The 21,715-nt window shown below is 59.0% G+C and overlaps 1 protein-coding gene across 1 annotated transcript in view; it reads left to right on the top strand.

The window, feature by feature from the left end:
• Positions 1 to 20,760, top strand: part of HDAC7 (histone deacetylase 7) — a 139,942-nt gene extending 119,182 nt beyond the window's left edge. Inside the window, exons 12-24 of the mRNA XM_077838759.1 lie at positions 2,275 to 2,408; positions 4,502 to 4,622; positions 5,880 to 5,929; positions 7,342 to 7,449; positions 8,226 to 8,281; positions 9,043 to 9,130; positions 10,316 to 10,435; positions 13,057 to 13,154; positions 15,112 to 15,230; positions 15,839 to 15,972; positions 17,072 to 17,156; positions 17,657 to 17,795; positions 18,419 to 20,760. Coding sequence (XP_077694885.1) covers positions 2,275 to 2,408; positions 4,502 to 4,622; positions 5,880 to 5,929; positions 7,342 to 7,449; positions 8,226 to 8,281; positions 9,043 to 9,130; positions 10,316 to 10,435; positions 13,057 to 13,154; positions 15,112 to 15,230; positions 15,839 to 15,972; positions 17,072 to 17,156; positions 17,657 to 17,795; positions 18,419 to 18,464 — 1,298 coding nt within the window. The 3' untranslated portion in view covers positions 18,465 to 20,760. The remainder of the gene's footprint in view (positions 1 to 2,274; positions 2,409 to 4,501; positions 4,623 to 5,879; positions 5,930 to 7,341; positions 7,450 to 8,225; positions 8,282 to 9,042; positions 9,131 to 10,315; positions 10,436 to 13,056; positions 13,155 to 15,111; positions 15,231 to 15,838; positions 15,973 to 17,071; positions 17,157 to 17,656; positions 17,796 to 18,418) is intronic.
• The last annotated feature ends 955 nt before the right edge of the window (positions 20,761 to 21,715 follow it).

The raw sequence follows: 21,715 nt of genomic DNA, 5'->3' as shown, positions 1-21,715 counted from the left end.
TGAACCTGTTGGTTCAAGCTCTGTCTGTCCCACCATCTGACCTCTTTTGTTCGACTCCAGGTGAGAGCCCTGACTCCTTCCAGCAGCCAGCTCTTATCCCCTACTCCATACACTGCTAGTTCTTTGATCTCATGCTGGGGAAATGCTGCTCAGCTTCCTGCAGAGAGGTGGGGCAATCTGTGGTTGTTGGTTGTCAGGTGCCAATGTCCTGGTGACAAGATTTGCCATTGTCTTCTTGGTTGCTCCATTGATATGGGGCCTAAGGCCCAGACAGCCAGAGGACACTCACATCTTTGTCCCTTTGCCTGTGCTGAGAGCAAACAGTTCTTTTCCACCCCACTGGGTAACAATGCAGCATATAGGGGAAACTGAGGCACACAGGATTCAAAAGTATCACATCTTCCCACTTCCTCACATGGCAATTAACCCCACAGCAGCAGATGACGTACAAGGTGAACTGAGGCGCAGAGAGGGAGGGGATTTACCCAAGGTCACATGAAGGTCAAAGTCAGGACTAAAACCCAGGAGTCCTGACTCCCATTCCCCTGCTCTAAGCACCACACCACTCAGCCTCACTGCACCAGGCACACTCTGTCCCTAGGAAAGCCGGATAAACCCTGCATGTCTCTGCCCACACAGTGCCAGCCCTAAACTGCCCTGACGGCAACAGAGCCTGGGGAGCTGGCCAGTGCCAGGCCAGTCTCCTGCTGTGTTTATCGCCCCCTCTCTAAAAGTTTACATAGGCTGGGGGTGGCAGGTGTAGCTTGTGTCCATGGGAAGACACTGTCCTTACTGCGCGGCCACCTCCCCCAGCCTGCCAAGGGTGGGTCTCTTGGCATTTTTCCCTCTCAGTATGTTCCTGAGCCCCAGGGTGGGAGAGGAGGCAAGCAGACACTGGAGGAACTGGTGGGGCTCAAAGGAGCATGGGGCCACAACGCCTTTCAGAGCCCAAGCTCTTGCAAGGGAGCGTGAAGAGCCAGGACTGAGCCCTCAGGATCCCAGCCTGCCCAGCCTGGCGTCCCCATTGTGTCATTCACCCCCTGGGTGTGTCCAGCCCATGCCCTCCAGCAAAGAGGCCCAGTGCCTCACCCGATGGCCAGCTGGGATGCTGCCGTACCCATGCAGCTGGGCTGGAGTGTAAGGACCAGGGTCTCCTCCGCTCCCGGCCTGAGTCAGGAGTAGGATTCGGCTCAGGCCTCCTGGGATGGGGAGGTGTCCAGGGAGACTCTGGTCTGAGGGCCATGCCGTAACAGCAGAGACTGAGGTGGCTGTAGGGTCTCAGCCTCGCCCCCAGCCCAGCCTTTGAAGAGGGACTGGGCTCTGGGCCATCAGGGGTCAGCTTCCAGACAAGGCTTAGAGCCAGCTTCCAGGGCTGGGGGGGTGAGTGCCCTTGGGGGTTAGGGGGTGAGTGCCCCCATGGGGTTGGGGGAGTGAGTGCCCCTAGGGCTGGGGGGGTGGAGTGCCCCCTTGGGGTTGCAGAGGGGGGTAGGTGCCCCCGTGAGGTTGGGGGCGTGGAGTGCTCCTGGGGGGGGAAGGGTGGAGTGCACCCATGCGGTTGCAGGGGGTGAGTGCTCCATGGGGTTGGGGGGGTGAGTTCCCCCATGGAGCTGGGGGGGGGTTTGAGTGCCCCCGTGGGGTTGGAGGGTTAGCGCCTGTGGGGCTTGAGGGGGTGAGTGCCCCTGTGGGGTGGGCGGAAGGGTAGGAGTGATGGTGTACAGTGGCGTGTGCTGTATTCACTGATTTTCGGAGGTATAAGGACACCAGTGCCCAGCCGCTTGGCTCATGTCGACACTGACCCCATCGCTGGTCCGTCCCACCCAGATCTCCCGGGGCAGAGAGATCTAGAGTCAGCCCCCTGCCCCTTGCTGCGAAGGGCTCTGGGCTGGGCTCCCTGCTTGGGCCGGAGTGTGGGAAGAGATGTCTCTGGGACCCAGCCAAACAGGGCTGCCCCGGGATTGCCCCCTCCACATGACAGCACACAGGGCAGTATGAGGTGCCGGGGAGACAGCCTGCACCTAGGAGGCAGGCGTGTCTTAGGGGAGCTCAATGCAGGGCCCCGTGCAGCAACCCAGTCAGCCATGGACTTCCATTCAGACACGGCTAAGAGGGAGCCTGTGCAGGTGGTAAGGTGCCCAAGAGAGAGCAGCAGCCTGGGCTGTGAGCACAGCAGCATTGTGAAGCTGAGCCCAGCACTGCACCGAACCCTGACACTGGGTGATGGAGGTTGCAGCAGGCGGGTGTCCCCTAACACCTCCACCTGCTGTTGTGTTTCAGGGCTCGTGTATGACTCCGTGATGCTCAAACACCAGTGCTCCTGCGGGGACAACAGCAACCATCCCGAACATGCTGGGAGAATTCAGAGTATCTGGTCCCGCCTGCAGGAGCGGGGTCTGCGCAGCCAGTGCGAGGTAAGTGAGAGAGCGCGGGCTGAGCTTGTCCTGCCAAAGCCAAGGGAGGCCTCAGAGAGGATGGGCAGCTACATCAGGAAGGCCCAGGTGGCCTCTGTGCAGAGGCGGGGACTCTGGGTCTGCCCCAGAGGAGCCAAGACTCACAACAAGCATGAGTCCTGCCAGCCTTTGAAAGAGGAAATTGGAGGGGGGTTCACTCATTTCTGGTGAGAAAAGCAAAAAATACTTGGATCAAGTTCTCCAAGCGTGGGTCAGTGCCCACTGATATCCAGGAGAAGCGCATGGGTGCTTCCCAATTATGCACGCTGCCACAGAGCTCCTAGCTCTGCTTCTCTTCTCTGGCTCCTGGCCCTGTTCCATCCCTCAGGCCCTGCTGACCCTCCTCCTTCCCCACGCTTTGCACAGCTGGGACCTAGCGGAGAGCACGGACATTATGTATCATCCCAGGTATCTGTGTTAGCCCCTGCTGAAGTGGTTCCCCCATCTCAGACCCTGCAAACTCAGGCCTTGTCTGTGTACATCCTTGTCTATATTAGAAAGCTTGCAGCAGATCTGATCTGCACTACATGGTTAGGTCAACGTAAGCTGCCTGGCGTCAACCTAGCTGTGGACGAGTTTTCACTTAAATTTGGCTCCTGCCAATGAGTGCCCCTCTTCCCCAGTTTAGTAACACCGCCTCCCCGAGCGATGCAGCCACAGTCAATGTCATTAGGTCCATGAAGGGTTGGTGCACACACTGCATTGCTTATGTCGACAGTTACTGGCTCCAGGAGCTGTCCCACAATGTCCCACGCTGACAGTGCAGTGGATACAAGTGCTCCTGGGGAGGACGTGCACCCAAGGAGCCACGCCATTTAATAGCTGCGGTGGCTGTATGCCAACGTAAGCTAAGTCGATATAATTCTGTAGTGTAGATGTGGCCTTAGTCTCACTAGATTGGGGTTTGCCTACACAGGAGAGTGTTAACCTGGTGTCCCAGGGAGTGTCCATCCCTAGCTCCCAGCACAGCTAAATCACGTGTGCTCTCCCAGTGCCAGCCCCAGCTGGATTCCAGTTTACACGGGGCTGCTTTCAGTTTGGTTTGAAAACGCATCTAAAGTCACATAAGCTAAACTGCCAAAGGCCCCTCTTGGAAGGAGAGCGCCTCTGCTAGGAGAATGACAGTGCTGGACTTTCTCACCTGCCTTGGACTGTTCTGGGGATGAGCCTTTGGTCTAGTTACACTGGGGTGAATGGCTGGGGTTGACGCGCTTAGCCCAAGTGAAGGCCTGCTCTGCACGTGTCCTGATGGAGCCGTGGGGGGGAGGGGTTACTGCAGAAATTCTGTGGATACAGCCCCAGTGCGGACACGGTTATACGGGGATAAAGGTGCCCTCTCGCCACCCAATCTGGGCTCACTGGACCCAGGTGAGCAGTGGACCTGCCAATGCACCATAGAATATCAGGGTTGGAAGGGACCTCAGGAGGTCATCTAGTCCAACCCCCTGCTCAAAGCAGGGGCAATCCCCTATTTTTGCCACAGATCCCTATATGGCCCCCTCAAGGATTGAACTCATAACCGTGGGTTTAGCAGACCAATGCTCAAACCACTGAGCTATCCTTCCCCAGCAGCTTCCTCAGTCTCCTCACTCCTCACTTAACTACAGTTAAGCGCTGCAGCCTTTGCGTGTAAACAAGGCCTCAATCCCGCACAAGCCAATTCAGCTCAGAGCAGCAAGGCCAGGTCCTCACCCAGTTAACTAACATCAGTTTTGAACTGGTGCAACTGCTGTGCAGACATGGCCTTGCAATTGGTTTGAAAGAAAGCTGATACCCTGAAGACCAAGCAAGTCCTTGAGAGAGGGGCTGGCACACTGAGCCCCGAGGGACTCCCAGCCCCCCAACAGATCCACCCCCAGGCCTCCCTTCCTGGTGCTTAGATGCTGGTTCCAGCCTGCCGCTCTCATTCAGGCCCATTGTTTCTCCAGCTGAGGGCAGGGACTGGGATTTCTGCCGGCGGTGGCACGTGGGCACGCCCGGAATTAATGCCCAACCCTGCCTCCTGTTCTTCCCTCCCGATGCTGCTAACTTGCCCTGCTCCCACTTGTTGCCAGTGTCTGCGGGGGCGCAAGGCAACCCTGGAGGAGCTGCAGTCAGTGCACACTGAGCGCCACGTCTTCCTCTATGGCACCAACCCCCTCAATCGCCTCAAACTGGACAACGGGAAACTGGCAGGTAGGAGACAGGGCCACCCCTCCCCACATAGAGGCCAGCAAGCTGCCTCCTGGGGGCCCTGGGGGCCCCACTACCCCATCACACGTAGCCATCTGGGGGCTGTCCCTGGGTCACACACTCCGGGCATTGGGCAACTTTCGCCCCATCCTCTCCATTTCTGTGCACTGGAGTCCAGCCCTCCCCCACGAGCACTGATCCATAGGGCCCCCTAATGCGCTCTGCTCACTGTTTAGGGGCTAAGGGCCAGGACACAGAAGGAGCTGTTGGGAGTTAGGCGCATTGGAAAACCTGGACCCAAGTGCACCTGCACTAGCTGAGCAGGTTGGCTTCCTAGGCTGCAGGGAGAATGTGGGCCCCAGAGCACAACAGAGTTGGTTCTCTGCTGCCTTGCACTTTGGCATCGCACTGGGTAAATGCCACCCCAGGTGCAGAATTGGAGGTAGAATGTGCGGTGGACATGGCTAGGCTAAGCCCAGAGCCCTGGGTGAAGACTCCATCACCCTGCGTGCCATGGCACTAACCCTAGGGAGGTGGGGTGCTGGCTCTAGTTCATCGCCGTACCCCCACTGCAGGCAGCTTGGGGCTGCTCAACCCAAGCCAAGAGGATGTGGGATTGCAGCTGGGCCAGGACCATGCTCCTAAACTCAACTACTCTCACCTGGCGGTGCAGATGGAACAGGCTCCTGAGGTCCCTGGCAGGAACCCTTCAAAGGAGATAAAGCCTGATTGGGGTGCGCTGACTCCTGGGCAGGGGTAGGAGCAATACCCATGGGGTGCTGCCCCCATGACGCTGCTAGACACATGCAGCTGTGACAGCTGGCCCCAATCCTGCCACCAACCTCCTCTACCCCAGCTCTCCACACCGTCCCACTCCTGTACTCTGCACTGCACTCAGCACCCTGCATCTTCACTCTCCAGCACACACCCCTGCACCTGCCCAGGTGCCTGCTGCTGCGGGCTTAGTCCAGCCCTGGCCATGCACCTCTGCCAGATGCTGAAAGGCAAAGCTGAACTCTCGCCAAGCAGCCAGGCCAGGTGCCTCCTGCCCCCCATATCCCTCTCCTCCCAGGTGTCTCCTGTCCTCACACTCCAGGAATCTCCTACCCTCTTGCCCCCCAACCCCCAGATGCCTCCTGCCACTCACCCCCAGGTACCTTTTGCCCCCCAACCCCTAGCTGCTCCTGCTGCCTGTCTGTCAACCTACAGTGGCCCCCATGCCCTCCCACCCTGGTCCCTGACTGCCTCTCTCTCTTGCAGGGATCCTGTCGCAGAGGATGTTCGTCATGCTGCCCTGTGGGGGGGTGGGGGTAAGTGTCAGGCTCTGCCTTGGGGGGGTTTGGGGGGGAAGACTTGCGGTGAGTGGCTCAAGTGCTAGGCCCCTTGACCAGGCTGGGCAGAGCAGGAGCCCCCCTTCCCAAGGCGGAGACAGGCCTCGGCTCAGTAACTCTGGGGCTTAGTAACACAGCTCCCCTGCCCTCGCCCTGTGCGGGGGAGCACGGCCTAGCCAAGTACGCTGGCCCCAGGACTATGTAGCATCTGAGGAAGCCATGGATTCTCTGGGCATGGAATAGCTCAAGGTCAGCTCCAGGTGATGGGATCCCAGGATCAGAGCGACCCCCCCCGTCGGCTGTTCAGTGCCCCATGACATGGCTGGGAGGGCTCAACCAGGCCCTGGCAGCCTGGGGCCCCGATTACCAAAAGCATTTGGCTCACAGAGGCCTGGGGTGGGGGTGGGGATAGTGCGGGGATGGTCCCAGCCCAAGCAGGTCAGGGGAGCAGGGTGGGCCCTGAGTGGGGCAAGGTCAGAGGGGCAGAGCAGTATCACTGGGGGAGAGCAAACCAGCCGTCCACCTTGCCCGATGCTCCAGACACCCCTGCTGCCTCTCTCCTTTCGCAGCTTGCTGCCCTGGTTTCTGTCCATTCACTGCACTCTCCTCTCCTCTCCTCTCCTCTCCTCTCCTCTCCTCTCTCTGTCTCTCTGTCTTTCAGGAAGTGTCTCACTCTCTCCTCGCCTTCCCACTCCCTGCTCTGGCTCTCCTCCTCCCCTGCCCTTGCTGCTGGGCCACTGGCTCCCTCCGTCCCATCTGCTCTCTCTCTCCTTCTCAGCCTCCCCTCCTCCCCTCTTGCCCATCCCGTCCCCCAGAGCAGGAGAGCCAAGGCTCCTCGGCTGGATGCTGCCCCCTGTCTGTGAGCAGAGTGGGCATTTGAGCCGCACACATGGACTTGATCAGAAGAGACTCTGAGGTTTCCGCTCTGGCTCGGCCCATGACGTGATCCTGATCAAACCAAGATGTTTGTTTAAACAGTAAAATAAAATAAAGAAGGTAAAATGCATTTTCTCCATCCCTGCCCCAGCCCCAGGCGCAGGGGAGCCACGCTGTGTAGAGCCCGCAGTGGACTCCCCCCCGCCTCTGGCCCTGCTCAGCTAAGAACTGGGCCACGCAGGGAGCTAGCCACCTGGATAGCTGGCCCAGCCTGGGGACTCGAAGTGCAGAGGCCTGCCCGACTGGCTTGGGAAGTGGAGTTTGGGGGTTTGGTCACTTTCGGCCTCCCTCCAAGGACTGAGTTTCAGCTGTTGGCACCAAGCAGCCAGCCAGTGCGCTGCTGCCAGAGCCAGCCCACATTTCATTCTTTGGTCCCTCTGTAGAGACTCCCCCGTGCCCAGCTCCGGGAGGGGCGGCCTGCCCCACTCACTGCTTTCCTGTCCACTTGTTTCCAGGTGGATAGCGACACTATCTGGAACGAGCTGCACTCCTCCAACGCCGCCCGCTGGGCCGCTGGTAGCGTCACTGACCTGGCCTTCAAAGTGGCCACGAGGGAGCTCAAGGTACGAGGAGGCCAGGAATGAGTACTGGCATCGTGCCAATGTCTGGGGTGGGGATCCCTGGCCATTCCCTTGGCTGATGGGGACTCATGGAGGTGTTTACAACCTCCTGTGTGGGTCTTGTCGATGGCTCCAGGCCCTGGCATGTGCCCATTAGAGTCTGGGACCCTGTACAGCAGGCCCCAGGACACTTCCCTCTGTAACCTGGAGGTACCTGGACTTCATGTGGGTGGGGCAATAGGGAGCGCTGGCATGACTGGTTAGAGGGCTCGTTCAGGCAGCCAGCTCAGAAGCAGAGGCAGCAGGGCCTGGTGCCCCTTGGAAATTACCTTTGCCCTTTGGCTCAAGCTAAGAGAGATTCTAATTCAGCATGGGAATGAATGGCAGCCTTCCCTGCCCAGCGCCAGTGCCAAGGGCCCAGCTAGGAGGGGGCCACTGACAGCAGGATCTGATGCGAGAGTGCAGGGGCAGGTTTCACACCACTGAGTGCCATGACCGGAGCCACCTGGGGGTCTAATGGCTGCGAGCTCCATGCAGGGGCCCCAGGGCTGAGAAAGAGTCTCCTGGGGCCATGGAGCCAGGCAGGCCCAGGCACTTCTGTGTGAGGGTGAGAGGGACACCTCGGGGTCCTCCAGACTGCGTTGGGGTTGGACAAAGCACCCCCTGACACCCTCAGGGCAAGCCTGGCCTGTGCACTGGGGGTGGGTTTGCGGGGGGGAAGGAGGAAGGAAGAGGTGGACAATAACGGCCCCACAATCACATCTTTGTCTTACCCCCAGAACGGTTTTGCTGTGGTGCGACCCCCAGGACACCATGCGGACCCTTCCACAGCCATGTAAGAGCCATCATCTGCCTCCTGACCCTGTCTGCTTCCTGCCCGAGGAATCTGGGCCAGGCCAGCTCACTGCCAGGCTCCTCTCACCAGGAGTAGGCTGGAAATGACACGGATCCCATGTGTTGTAGTAGCTAGTCATACAGGGCAGGAGCAGCTCAGGCTGGGAGTCCCTGCTGAGCTACCAGCCTCCAACCTTGGCTCCCCATTGTGTAGAGTGGGACTGACAAGCAGTGTCTGGGCAGGCAGGAGAGGAGAACTCACCCCATGGAGGCAGTGAGGGGAGGGGAAAAGCAACCCCACCGAGAGGTCAGTGGTTGGAGGGAGGAGAGGGGAGAACCAGGGCTGGCTCCAGGCACCAGCGTTCCAAGCAGGTCCATGGGGCGGCAGGTAGTTAGAAAGGGGCGGCAGTTCCTCCAGCCGCGATGGCAAATCGGCGGCAGCTTCTCCCCTTTTCCTGCTGCGGTGGCAAATCAGCAGCAGCTTCTTCCTTTTGCCGTCCGTGGCAGCAGTTTTTTTCGCTGCTTGGGGCGGCAAAAACTGTAGAGCCGGCCCTGGGGAGAACCCACCCGTCCCAGAGGGCAGTGGGTGGAGAGGGGAGAGCCCACCCCATCCAGAGGGTGGGAGAGAGGAGAACCCACCCCTTCTGGAGGGGCAGGAGAACCCACAGGCATGGGTAGGGTAGTGGCTGTCTCGGAGGATGCAGTGGCTGCTTGGGGAGGGTGCCTGGGCACTGACCAGCTCCTGCTCTTCCCTCCTTGCAGGGGTTTCTGCTTTTTCAACTCAGTGGCAATCGCTGCTAAGCAGCTGCAGCAGAAGGGGAAGCTGAGCAAGATCCTCATTGTGGACTGGGTGAGTCTCCTCCAGCCCCACTGGCCCCCCGGCTTCTCCCCACTCTGTCCTCTCCTCAGGCTGGAGCTGTTCTCGATGGTTCCTCCCACTAGCTAGCTTTGGGCAGAGCCCAGTCAGCTGTATGTGATGCAACAAGCCACATGTCCCCAGTAATCTGTATGTACGCGGATAGTACAGCGTTGTCCTATCTTCGAGGCCAGTGGCTTTGCAGATGGGGTTGCGGGTTGGGATTGAGGGGCACTGGCAGAGTTGAGTGGGTGGGTTAGGAGGGGGCTGTGGGTCAGGATTGAGGGGCAGAGCTGTATGAGTGGGTGTGGCAGGATCCCCAGGGTGCAACCTGGAAATAGAGTACTGCTGTACCCCTTTAACTCTCCAGCCTGAGCTGTCTCACACATTGCTTTGCTAGTGGCAAGCAGCAAACCCCTCCAGGTGCTGTTATCACTGAGCATAACAGCATGTGGAGCCCCACACCCAGCTAGATTGCATGAATGCTCCCAAAGCCATTCGTGAATTACACAGAGAAAGGCACCAGCCAATTCCCCCCAGATCCCCGGCCTTGCACCCCACACCTGTACTGTCCTGCCCTGGTCAGAAGCCTGGCCAGTGTATGTTTATTACCCAGTCCACCCCTCCCTCAATATGAAAAGGACATGCACCAGCCTTTGTAAACTGAACTGGGATTTCTTAAGCACTTCAAGCAAAATACACTGTTTTAGGTAAAGTATAAAATAGTTATATTAACTACAGAATGCTAGGTTTTAAGTGATTATAAGTGGCAGGCATAAAAGGTCAGAGATTGTTACCAAAGAAAATAAAAGATAAGCATACAGTCTAAATCTGAAACCTTATTACACTAGGCAGTATTTAGATCAAGCAATTTTCTCACCCCACTGGATGTTACAATTTTTAATACACAGGCCTCTCACTTAAGCCTGGACCAATCTCCTCAGTTGAAGTCTTCGTCTTCTCAGTGTTTTTGATACTTCCAGTGTAAATGGGGGAGGAGAAAGGCCAAAGCATGGTGCTACTGTCTGCTATTTTATGTCCTTAGTCCATGTGCCTAGAAGACACTTGGCAGAGGTCTGAGCAGTCCCTGTGTTGCCTGGACTCCTCTGGGCTCCTGGCTCTAGGGCCATCCCGTGGACAGAGGGTGAAGAGCTCACTCACAGCCTCTCTCTCACACAGGATGTTCACCATGGAAACGGCACCCAGCAAGTGTTCTACAAAGACCCAGACATTCTCTACATTTCATTACATCGCCATGATGACGGCAACTTCTTCCCTGGCAGTGGGGCAGCCGATGAGGTGAGAGCATTAGCCTCTGAGCCCCTCCCAGGTTACCTCAGCTCCGCATCCTCTGGGAGACAAGGGGATGGGGACAGCGTGCGAGGGGCACAGCGTGGGGTGCCCAGGCTGGAGCGTGCCAGGAGCAGAGCTAGCCAGATGCCCTGTTGAATGGATTCACTCTGACCTCTTTTGCACTCCTTTCTCGTGAGCACTTGTGCATCACACATGGCTCACATGGACTACTGCCAAGAGCCAGTGGGGCACTCATGCTCCCGGCCAGGTGGAGCCTGACATGTTTGGGGCAGGTCTGCGCTCTAGAGCCAAGAGCCCACACCTGGAGACGAATGGTGGCAAAAGGGACGTTCAGAGAAAATCTCCAGGAACCATCCCAGCCCTGGCGACCCTGTGTGAGGTCAAGGGGCTGAAGGAGTGGCAGATCCTTAGCTTAACAGAGAGCAGGGAAGAGTCAACCTAGGCCTGGAAACACGCACACGGGGAGGAGATTTCTGAGAGCAGGTTGCTCTTTAATCTTGCAGACAAAGGCTGAACGAAATCCAGTGGCTGGAGCTGCAGCCAGGCAAATTCAATCTGGAAATAGGGTGCGAATGTTTAAGGGGAGACGGGGCAGTTAGCCATCAAAACAGCTCCCCTAGGAATGAGGAGAGTTCTCCATGGCTCGGAGTCTGGCTGTCACTTTCTACAAGTTCCGTTCTAGTTCAACCAGCTGTATTGGGCCAAAGGCAGGACACCTTCGGTGGATCCATGGGCTGGGAACGTGATGCAGGGGCTCAGACCAGATGGTGATGATGGTCCCTTCTGGTCTTAAACTCTAGGAAATTGGGTGTGCACAGGGTGACCACAGCAGGCCCAGGGGAGCTGGGGTTGGTCCTGTGTAGGGCAGGAGGTTGGGGGAGGTTGGAGGGAGTCCCTGGGGTCACCTGGGGAAGGTCTGGTGGAGACAGGGGCAGGGATCGGGGAATTTTGGACAAGAGATGGGCTGAGGGGAAGTTTAGTGAAGTCTTGGGGTGATTGGGGAAGCTTGGGCAGGGCCACAGGACTCCTGTTGGCTGGGGAGGCTGGGTGAGGTCTTAGCAGGGGAGGCTGGCCAGGGTGAGGGAGGATGAGCAGGGTCTGTACTGCTTTGCCTGCTCGAGAGCATCCGCATATCTCTGCTGTCCTTGGCTGATTTCTGCTTAGCTACTTTGGTAAGAAATTCCCCTGGCCACCCCCTCCGCCAGGGCTGGGTGCTCTGCAGAGCTTGCCCAAGGCCATCCTGCCCCCAACCCCCAGGGCTCTGCACAGCTTCCCCAAGGCCATCCGGCCCCCCAAGGGCTGTGTGCTCTGCAAAGCCCCCAAGGCCGTGCTGCCCCTGACCTTGGGGCCTGGTGCTCTGCACAGCTCCCCCAAGGCTGTGCCGCAGCAGCCCACACCCCAGCCGCGTTCTCCCTGCGGTGCCCTCGAGGCGAACCTGGCTCAGGGAGCAGGGCTGAGGAGGGGAAAAGGCAAAACACGGATACCATCCAGTCCTTTGTCCTTTACAATGTACTTTCGAAGGGGCGTTGTGCTGAGCGGTTAGAGGCAGGTCGAGCTCCCGTGTGGCTCCCGGCCCTCGTTCAGGGGGATGGCAGAGCTGCTGAGGACGGTTTATGATGCTTAGCCAGTAGCTGTGGTTACTAAGCACATTATGAGCTAGTTTCTTCTCCACGTCTTCCTGCCTATGCCAGGCCCACGGTTTCACGGGGCAGCTGCTGATGGTGCTGGGCACAGGAAATGAGAGTCAGCTCCTCCCTCAAACACGCCCAGCTGTGCAGGACAAGGCCTGGGGGGCTCCCCGTCTGGCCGAGAACACCATTTCAGCAGCAGACTGCACTGAGATCCACCACCGCCACCATGTCCATCAAGCCGCCCCCCCCTCCCCTCACTGCCAGCCTCACCTTGTGCAGCCATCGCACAGGTGCAGAGCAACCCTGACTTGGGCCCCTGGGGCTTCCCCTGCAGGAATCCCACTGGGGATTATTATTTTAGGGATGTCAAGGCCTTGATGCACTGTTCTGACTACCCAGTCTGAGCTCCAGCACCTCCCAGGCCAGAGGTTCTGCACAATGACTCCTGTCCCCCAGCCCAGGTCTCACAGTCAAGCCAACCTCAGTTGACAGGCTGTGAGGGACGGACAAATCCCCCATGCCCCTGGGGAACTGATTCCAAGAGTTAATTCTAAATGTCCCGTTGACAAGCTTCGGCTGGTGGCAGGATTCCCCTCCACTTCCTGTCCCAGACCGTCTCCAAGCACTGCTGAGCCCAGGTAAAGCAGCTGTCAGGACTCACCCTGGCTTGCAGTGGAGAGTGTGCAAAGCACAGGGGGTGACAGGCCATAGGGAAACACCACAGCTCCTTACTGCACGTCAAGGGCTCTGCTTTGACAATTCCTGTGAGGTGGAGCCATTTTCCTGGGCTGGAACCTGAGCCCAGGGACAAGCTGTGGACTATGCGGGTCTCCAGTCTGGCACCGCTGGAGCTTGGCACTGGAGCCGATCCTGGCTGGGAAGTGGGTAGCTAAGAGCTTCCCTGGCGTGGCACGGCGGGCCCTGCCATTGAACACCATGCCCTCTGCTGCAGCACTCTTCCTTTCTGTCTTCCAGGTTGGCTCTGGCGCTGGCGAGGGATTTAATATCAATGTGGCTTGGACTGGTGGGCTCGACCCACCCATGGGGGATCCAGAGTATTTGGCAGCTTTCAGGTAGCCTTCCTTTGGGGGGGTTCTGTCCCCAGCCGTGCCCCTCCCTGGCTGTCCCCACCCGCACCCCTCCTCATCTCTACTCCAACGCCTCCCTCCCCTTCTGTCCCCAGCCACACCCCTCCCCGACTGTCCCCAGCCCTCCCCCCACCCCTTCTGTCCCCAGCCACGCCCCTCTGTGGCTGTCCCCAGCCACGTCCCTCCTGTCTCTACCCCCACGGCCCCCTCCCCTTCTGTCCCAAGCCATGGCCCTCCCATGGCACCCAGTAGTTGACAGCTGGCAGGGGCAGCACTGGCTGCTCCCGCAGGGGATGGTTAGGGACTTCCTTGGGAATCCTGCCTCTTGGGAGGACCATGGGGGCAGTCCAAATCAGGAAGGTTTGGATGGCCCTAAACGGGGCAGCCCAAAGCAGGATGGGGGGTTGGAAAGATGCAACCCCATCCATTTGGGAAGATGCACAGATCCCCTGTGTCAGGGGGAGACAACAGGGGACCACCCCTGCTGGAACAGCCCCTCCCGCTCCTGGGTCTCCCTGACCCGGCCCAGGGCGTTAAGGAGCTCTGCTGGCTCAGCTAAGCACCAGCCAGGAGTGGCAGGCGTTGTGTGAGCCAGCCCAGCGCACACAGCCATGGGCTCACAGCCGGGCGTCGTCCCCTCTACTCCCACACCTGTGCTTTGCTTTACTCGAAAGATTCTATAAATAGCTCTCTGTTTACGCAGCAATGTGATCTCCACTCACTCCCCAGCCCCCTGGCCTTGCCAGTGCTGGAGCCAGCCCACCCACGGGCCACTCAACACTTCTGGCCAACGTGCTGTCCACAGACCTGCCTAGGTCCTGCCCTGCTTTGTCCAGGACCTCCTCCTTCCCAGAGCCCTAGGGCAGCCATGCCTCCTACGGCAGCAGGGCTGAAAGGGGAAGAGGGTCTGATCCAGGCCCAGAGTCCTCTCTGAGAGGCTGCATTTCCAGGGAGCCCACGGAATATCCTGCCCTTTGAACCGACAGTCTGGTCATTTCCCTTCTGTTCCCCACCTGCCTGCGGCTGAAGCTGAACCCTGGCTTCTCTTGCTGTCCCCAGGAGCCTGGCCCTAGGCTCCCAGCTGGGATATGCTGGAGAGGGGCCAGCGGACAGACCCAGGGAATCTGGACATGCTGGGGCTGCTCCTTTGAACGGACATTGTCTGTGTCTGCTGTCTAGTGCTCCTGTGGTTTGCTCTCTGTCCCTGGGGATGTGCAGTGTCTGGCTGTGCTGTGCATAGTATATGTCTGTCTGTCTCTCTGTGAGAGGCATAGGCACTTTGGGAGGCAGCCAGTATCCATGTGGATTTGTGCTCTGGGATGTACATGTGGGACCCTCAGCCTCCAGTGGAGCCCCATTATTGACAAGGAGGCTGTGAGACCTTCATGTACTATCTAACCCAGGCATTCTCTTCAGTGTCTTTCAGTAGGCCTCAGCCTTTTCTTCCCCAAACGCCTCTTCCTTCCCCAGCCCCAGCCCTGGCCATATGTTCCTTCACTTCCTTTCCTGGTGCGGATCCCAGTTTCTTCCCTCTCCCTCCACCATCAGCGGCAAATGCCCACTCCATTCGCAACCCATCTGATAAAATGATCAGCAACAACTAGTTAGCTGTGACATATCAAGTGAAATCATTACTCTTCAGAGTGAACATCCCATCTCTGAGTGGGAGGGAGTTCACACCTCCCAGAGCAATTGTTTCAGGTTGTCTGTAGGCTCCAGAAGACGTCACTGCATTGCTACACAGGTTATGTTGAGAAGGCCAGCTTCACTACCCTGAGGGCTAGAAAGCATAGATCCTGCCAAACCAGCACGTCACAGGGACTCCATCGAGCAGAACAGTTCTGGCCTCTGGCCTGCAGTTTGATACCTGCTCTGGGGTACCTTTTGTGTCCTCAGCCCCAGGCCATTGCCCTTGCTGAATGTGTGTTTCCTTCCCTGTCAGAACTGTTGTGATGCCGATCGCCCATGAGTTCTCCCCAGACGTGGTGCTGGTGTCTGCGGGGTTTGACGCAGCCGACGGCCACCCGCCACCGCTGGGAGGCTACAAAGTCTCTGCCAAATGTAAGGAGCTGCAGTTGATGCTCTTGCACTGGCGGGTTAGAAAGCAAGCTGGGGCTGGGTCTGCCTGGAACAGGACTGTTCAGGAGCTGCTACGGGAGGCCAGTAGGGGAGGAATGTGCTCCCAGTGTGGAAGTGCTCTGAGGAGGGGAGAGCTGCTCCAGGAGCTCTCCACATTGCAAAGGCCAGGGCAAGAGGGGGTTATTGGGGGGGTTATTGTAATAGCAGCACAGGCCTGTGCTCTGTGATGCAGCAGCCACCCCCATTTGCTCCCTGGCACTTTGGACTGACCAGAGAGTCCTGGACTGAGTGGCTCAGCCCTGCTGGCTGTGTGCTCGTTAAGGCCCCTCCCAGCAGGATGGGGAAGCCATGGGAGTGCTGACCAGCCCCACCTGGCAGGTCAGCCTGTTGCTCCAGTCACTGGCACACATGGTCCCGGGGTTACAGAGTCCCCAAGGCTGATGGTCTGGGCTGGAGTCCAATGCCAGCTGCTTGCTCCTGTCAGCCCTGCTCCTGGTAGCCAGGGCAGTCTACAAAGCAGGCATGTGCCTGGGCATGATCAGTGCAGCAGGGTGGCTGACAGGCTGCTCCTTTGGCTTCTTCCTCCTTAGGCTTCGGCTACCTGACCCGACAGCTGATGAGTCTGGCAGGAGGAGCCATCGTCCTCGCCCTGGAAGGGGGCCATGACCTCACAGCCATCTGCGATGCCTCGGAGGCCTGCGTGTCCGCCCTGCTGGGCAATGAGGTGAGGCAATGAGCTCTGGCATGTGCTCTTCCCAGCCCCAGTGGTGAGGGCAGCAGACCTGGGAGGCAGCCCGAGTTCCCTGGCCCTGCCCTAGTGGTTGCTGCCCTGTGGAACTGGCAAGAGGCAAGTGAGGCAAAGCCTGGGGCTGGATCTCATGGAAGTTAGGGGAGGTGCACTCGCCCATAGGCACCGACTCCATGGGTGCTCTGGGGCTGGAGCACCCATGGGGAAAAATTAGCGGGTGCTCCGCACCCACCAGCAGCCAAGCTCCCCCCTCTTTGCCTCCTTCTCCCCCCCTCCCCAAGCACACCGCACCCCCGCTCCTCCCCCTCGCCGCCTAACAGCTGTTTGGCAGCGCTTAGGACTTTCTGGGAGGAGTGGGGACGCGGCACTCAGGGGAGGATGCGGAGAAGAGGCAGGGCAGGGGTGGGGACTTGGGGGAAGGGGGTGGAATGGGGGCGGGAAGGGGGCGGGCTGAGGTTGGAAAAGGCGGGGTGGGGCGGGAACTTCGGGGCAGCGGTGAAATGGGGGTGGGGCAAGGGCAGTGCAGGGAGGAGGCGGGGTGGGGGGAGCCAGGGGCAGGGGGGGTTGAGCACCCACTGGCAGAGGGGAAGTTAGCGCCTTTGCATGACTCGCTCAGCTCCTGTCCACTGGACACTGCCACACAGCAGGGTACCCTCTTTGCCCACAGCCCACCATCCTCTGCAGGGGCCTGCTGTCTTCTGCAGCACTGGGGAGCCCATGTGGGGACAGGACAAGGCTGATCTGTTATGACAGGCCCTGTGGTCCCACCAGTCTGCTCCTCTTCCACCTCCCTGAAGCAGGACACACTGTCCAGTATCCCTAGAGCCAGCCTGGAGCCTGTCTGACAGGCTGGCCCCAAGTGTCCCAGATCCTCCATGTATGGCAGCAGGGCGTGGCTGCGACCCCGGCCAGCCCCACAGCCCACCGTTCCATCGGAGGGCTGGCCAAAGGTTGCAGTGTGTTCCGGCTGCGCTGCCCCCCTGGGCTGAGGGGGGGATTGCACAACTCTCTGCAATGAGCTCCCCTCCAGGCCGGAAGCAGCGCTAACGGGTCTGGCTGGCGTTTGTCCCTGCAGCTGGATCCCCTCCCAGAGGAGAGCATGAGGCAGAAGCCGAACCCCAATGCTGTGCGCTCCTTGGAAGCAGTGATCCGGGTCCAGAGTGAGTGTCCCTGGGAGGAGCTGACTCCAGGGGGGCCAGAAAAGGGATATGGGAGGGATCAGCATCCAAGGCCCAGACCCCAGTCACACCACCACTCCAGAGCAGGCTCCATCACTGGTACTCAGCACCCGCCTCAGCTGAGGCTCGAGAGTGTGGTGGGGCTGCTGGAGCTTCCAGCACCCTGGCTGTATGGCTGCTTCATGCCTGGAGCTACCGGTGGGGACGCAATCCCAGTGCTAGAGGGCGCACCAGGGTCTCGTTTCCCTCCCAGAGAAGGCTGAGCCATGCCACTCACCCTAGGGAGCTTGGGAAAGCCCCCAGCGCAGGAAAACCCAGACAGCCAGAGGCTGGGCAAAGCTAGGCCAGCCTCCCCCTTCCTCTCTGTGAGCAGCAAGCCCTCCGCCCCTCCTCCTCCTCTGCTCTGAGCGGGAAGACCCCTCCCTCTTCCTCCCCCGCTCTGAGTATGGGGAGGCCCCCCCTAAGCCCTGCCTCTCTTTCAGGTAAATACTGGGGCGCTGTGCAGCGCTTTGCCTCCAAGGTGAGCTGCTCGTTCCTGGAGGCGCAGCACCATGACCCAGAGGAGGTGGAGACGGTGACGGCCTTGGCCTCCTTGTCGGTGGCAGTGATGGTGGAGAAGAGGTGACGGTGCCATTCCCTGTAGCCCTGGGGTCACCCAGAACTCAGCGCTGCTCTTGGGCCCTGAGCCTCTTGGCACCACGGCTCCAGTGTGCTGTCAGCCAGGGACCAGGACGTGGGCAAGCTGTGCACGCCTGTTGGGTCTCCAGGCAGACACTGGCTTTCTGAGAGGAGTCGAGGGGGGAGTCACAACCCAGCTTCACCACCAGCCCCCAAACCTCTAACCAGCGACCCCCTGAGCCCAGCCTGCACCAGCTCTGTGACTGCAGCAGAAATTGCCCTCACGGGGCACTAGGGTAGTGCCTGGGGATTCCCACATCTTAGGGTCTGCCCCATGGGGTTGTAGGGCACCCACTAGGGCAAGATCAGTCCAAGGGCATTCAGTGCCCAGGGCTTGCAACTGCAGTACCATGTTTGCAAGTGCACCCCCACGAGTAGGGGATGGCGGGGGGAGCAGCCCCCCTCTGGCCATGGTGTATGGGGAATTCCAACAGTTCCCCTGGGGGATGGCGGGGGGAGAAGCCCCCATCTGGCCATGGTGTGTGGAGAATTCCAGCTGCTCCCCGGTGGGTTGGCAGGGGGAACAGGCCCCCTCTGACCATGCTGGCTGATTTCCTCTACTGTAGGCCACAGGATGAGCCGATGGAGGAAGAGGAACCCATGAATCAGTGATGAGTGGTGCTGGTTTCTGAGTCGCCAGTGGCAGGAAGGAGTCTGGACTCTCCCTAGCCAGTGACTCGCTCTCTTGGCTCCCTGTTTGCCACATTGTCCTCTCTCCCCAAGTCACCCCTGGAACGGACTGGCCCTCCAGCTGCGGCATCTGCAGGTCACCCGCAAAGGAGCCCACTGCTGTCTGGGAATCACCTTCCTGCTTGGGATCAGCTGAGGACCAGAAACTCCCTCTCCAAGGATCTACCCTGCAGTGCTTGGCAAAGTGCCTTACACCTGCTCTCCCCTCAGGGCCTTCCAGGGGTGTAAAGGCCCAACGGGGTGTGAGAAGGCCTCTGCCCTGCCCGCTTGGTGGAGAGCTGCTTTTCTCCAAGGGCTCATCCTGGTGGCAGTGGGGAACTGGACAGGTGTTGGGATGGACAGCGGTGGCTGACGTGCAGTTCAGACCCAACCTCAGGATTGTGCCCCTTCTCCAGACAGCCAAAGGTTCCTACAGGGACCCCCCGCACTGCATGCTCCTGGGAGGGGGGATGGAACATTCTTTGTACCTTTGTCTGGGAGCGATCAGAGCCTCCTGCCAGGCATGAGGTGGGAGTTAGGGGTCACGATGACTTGGGGCTTGAGCCCGTTGTGAATGAAAAGAGGTTAGAGGATGGTTGACGACATGCAAATCACAGGGAAGCCCTGGACTCCAGTGTCCCATGTGCCCAGAACTGCAAGCCTGGGACCTGGTCACCTTAACCACTAACCAGAGCGTGAGCCTTTGGGGACGGGGCCTCTCTGATTTGCACTATCTGCAGATTACACATGTCCTAATGTGCACCTGACATACCCTTCTTTCTATGGGACTTTGGGGAACAAACTCCTCTGCAGATGGACGTTCACAAGGTGATCTGAGTCCTGGAACAACCAGCTAGGTCAGTGACCTGAGGATCCATGTCTAACGGGGCCCTTTGTCCTGCTCCAGGAGGGGGGGCTTCTTCCAGAGTAGCCATTGAGGGCTTTCCCAGTGTCCTTCAGACAGCCCTCACGAGGGAGCCTGCCTTTGCCCCCAGCCCAGCTGCCGAGGAGAACCAGGGCATCTCTGGGCTAACATGGGCTCCGCTCACCACAGGGCTGAGCGCTGCTTAGTGCTTAGCTGGCCCAGGGTGCACACGTCAGAAACACGCCAGAGAGCCCCCAGGATTCAGCTAGAGCCTCTCTGGAGTGAGCAGAAACCCCAGCCCAGTTCCTGCTCCCCTAGAAGTCGCAAGTGCTGTGCAGACCCTGCCCAAGCTCAGGACCCCATCATCCAAGGTTCTGCACAGACACCCCTCCACCCCCCGACATCGAAGCCCTGTAAGCCTGATGCTGCACAGACCCCAGCCAAGATCAGGGCCCAGTCATGCTAGCTGCTGCACAGACCCCAACCAAGATCAAGGTCCTATCAAGCCAGGTGCTGCGCAGACCCCAGCTGAGACTGGGGCCCTGTCAAGCCAGCACTACACAGGCACACAGTGACTGACCGTTCCTTTCCTCAACTTCGGTGGGACTAGGATCTGGGCTGATCTTGCAAAGAGTTTCCCCCTCCCTGGGTAGACCACATGGGTTCACACACACGCCCCTGTAGCCATGGCTCCTTCCACCCACACAGCTGGAGGAGACCAATGGTTCTGCACCCCAGAAATGGCATTGGAGAGCCTGTGGCCTCCAGAATTGGCAGCTTTTACAGCCCCCACCTGACCCTGGCTTCACTGTTTGTATCATCTCACAGCGGCACGGAAGAGCTAAAAACAGCCCCCTCACCGTTAAACAGATTTTGTAGAGGAACAGAGTTGGGCCAGCTGGCAGCAGGTTCCTGGGAGAAGAACAGGCCCCCCCAAAACACCAGCTTCAGCTTGCGCTGCAAGCCCACACCTGGGTTAATCTCACTCCAGCTGACTCCTCGTGTCCAGTCTTCTAGTGTAATGGGAGCAAGCCCTCACCATTTCTTTAGAGAGGGGCCTGGCTCAGAAACTGATGTGACATGCAGCAATGGGAGCAGTTGGGACCATTATCTGGGGCCTGTGTGATGGCCACAAGCACTTGCTGGGGGGCGCGCCCCTTGGCTGAACTGAGTGTCTCCTTGGTTCCATGCCAATGTCCAAAACAGAAGCAGACAGGAAGTGTGGGGACATGCATTTCAGTGAGACCAGTGGGGCAGACCGCAGGGCCTGGGATACCTGGCCAGGCTCTGGAGGTGTGGAGTAGGCACGCAGGGCTGGGTGTCTGGCGAGGCGCTGTCTGCAGGGAGAGGGACAAGTCTGTTTGTAAAAATATAAAAAAGAGGAAAAAAGACTTCGGAAGAATAAATGTTTCTTTGCCTTTGAACTGCACAAGCTGTGTGCGGGGATATGGCTGCATCGCCGACCTGGGGCTCAGACACACAGGACACAGCTCAGACTGCGCCATGGCCTGCACCATCCACGTGCTCCCCTGGATGTGGCTTCCCCGCCAGAGCCTGATGAACGTGTTCCCCCCAGAGCCCAGCGCTCCTGTGGTCTGTTGTCCCCTCCCCAGTGCTCCATTGATACATTCCCCCTAGAGCCTAATGCCCCTGTGGGTCTGTTGTCCCCTCCAGAGGCCAATGCCCTGTGGGTGTGTTTCCCCCCCAGAGACTGGCTGCCTTCTGGAAGAGATGATAGCCAGCCATGCTACTGGGCTCAGTGCATGTGGGCCTGGGTGAAGTTCTCGGGCCTGTGCTAGCCAGGAGGTCAGAAGAACTGAGCTTCTGGGCTTAAGTTCTAGGAAACTACAGCTCTTTAGAGAAGGGTTGCTGTCCTCTTTGGGCCTGGCTTTTGTGGTGCCCTCTGGCCTGGGGGCATGTATAGGGTTGCCAGGTCTCTGGTTTTCAGCCGGAACCCCTGGTTGAAAAGGGTCCCTGGAGGCTCTGGGCAGCACTGCCAACCGGACTTTTAAAAGTCTGATCGGCAGTGCTGCAGATCTAAGGCAGGCTAGTCCCTACCCATCCTGGCACCGCACCATGCCGTGACCCGGAAGTAACCAGGTCCAGCTCCTTGAGGGGGGAGAGCATTCACCAGTCCAGAGCATTCACCCCCTCCCACACCCCAACCCGCTGCCGTAACCCGCAGCCCCCTCCCGCACCTTCAACCCCCTGCCCCAGCCTAGTGAAAGTGAGTGAGGGTGGGGAATGCAGTGTGCAGGGGTGGGGCCTCAGGGAATGGGCAGGGCTAGGTTTGTGTTTTGGTTTTGTGTGGTTAGAAAGTTAGCAACCC

The sequence above is a fragment of the Eretmochelys imbricata genome, chromosome 20 (genome assembly GCF_965152235.1).
Source record: "Eretmochelys imbricata isolate rEreImb1 chromosome 20, rEreImb1.hap1, whole genome shotgun sequence".
NCBI lineage: Eukaryota > Metazoa > Chordata > Testudines > Cheloniidae > Eretmochelys > Eretmochelys imbricata.
Note: the sequence above shows the minus strand (reverse complement) of the source record. Positions and strands in the feature narration are given on the sequence as shown.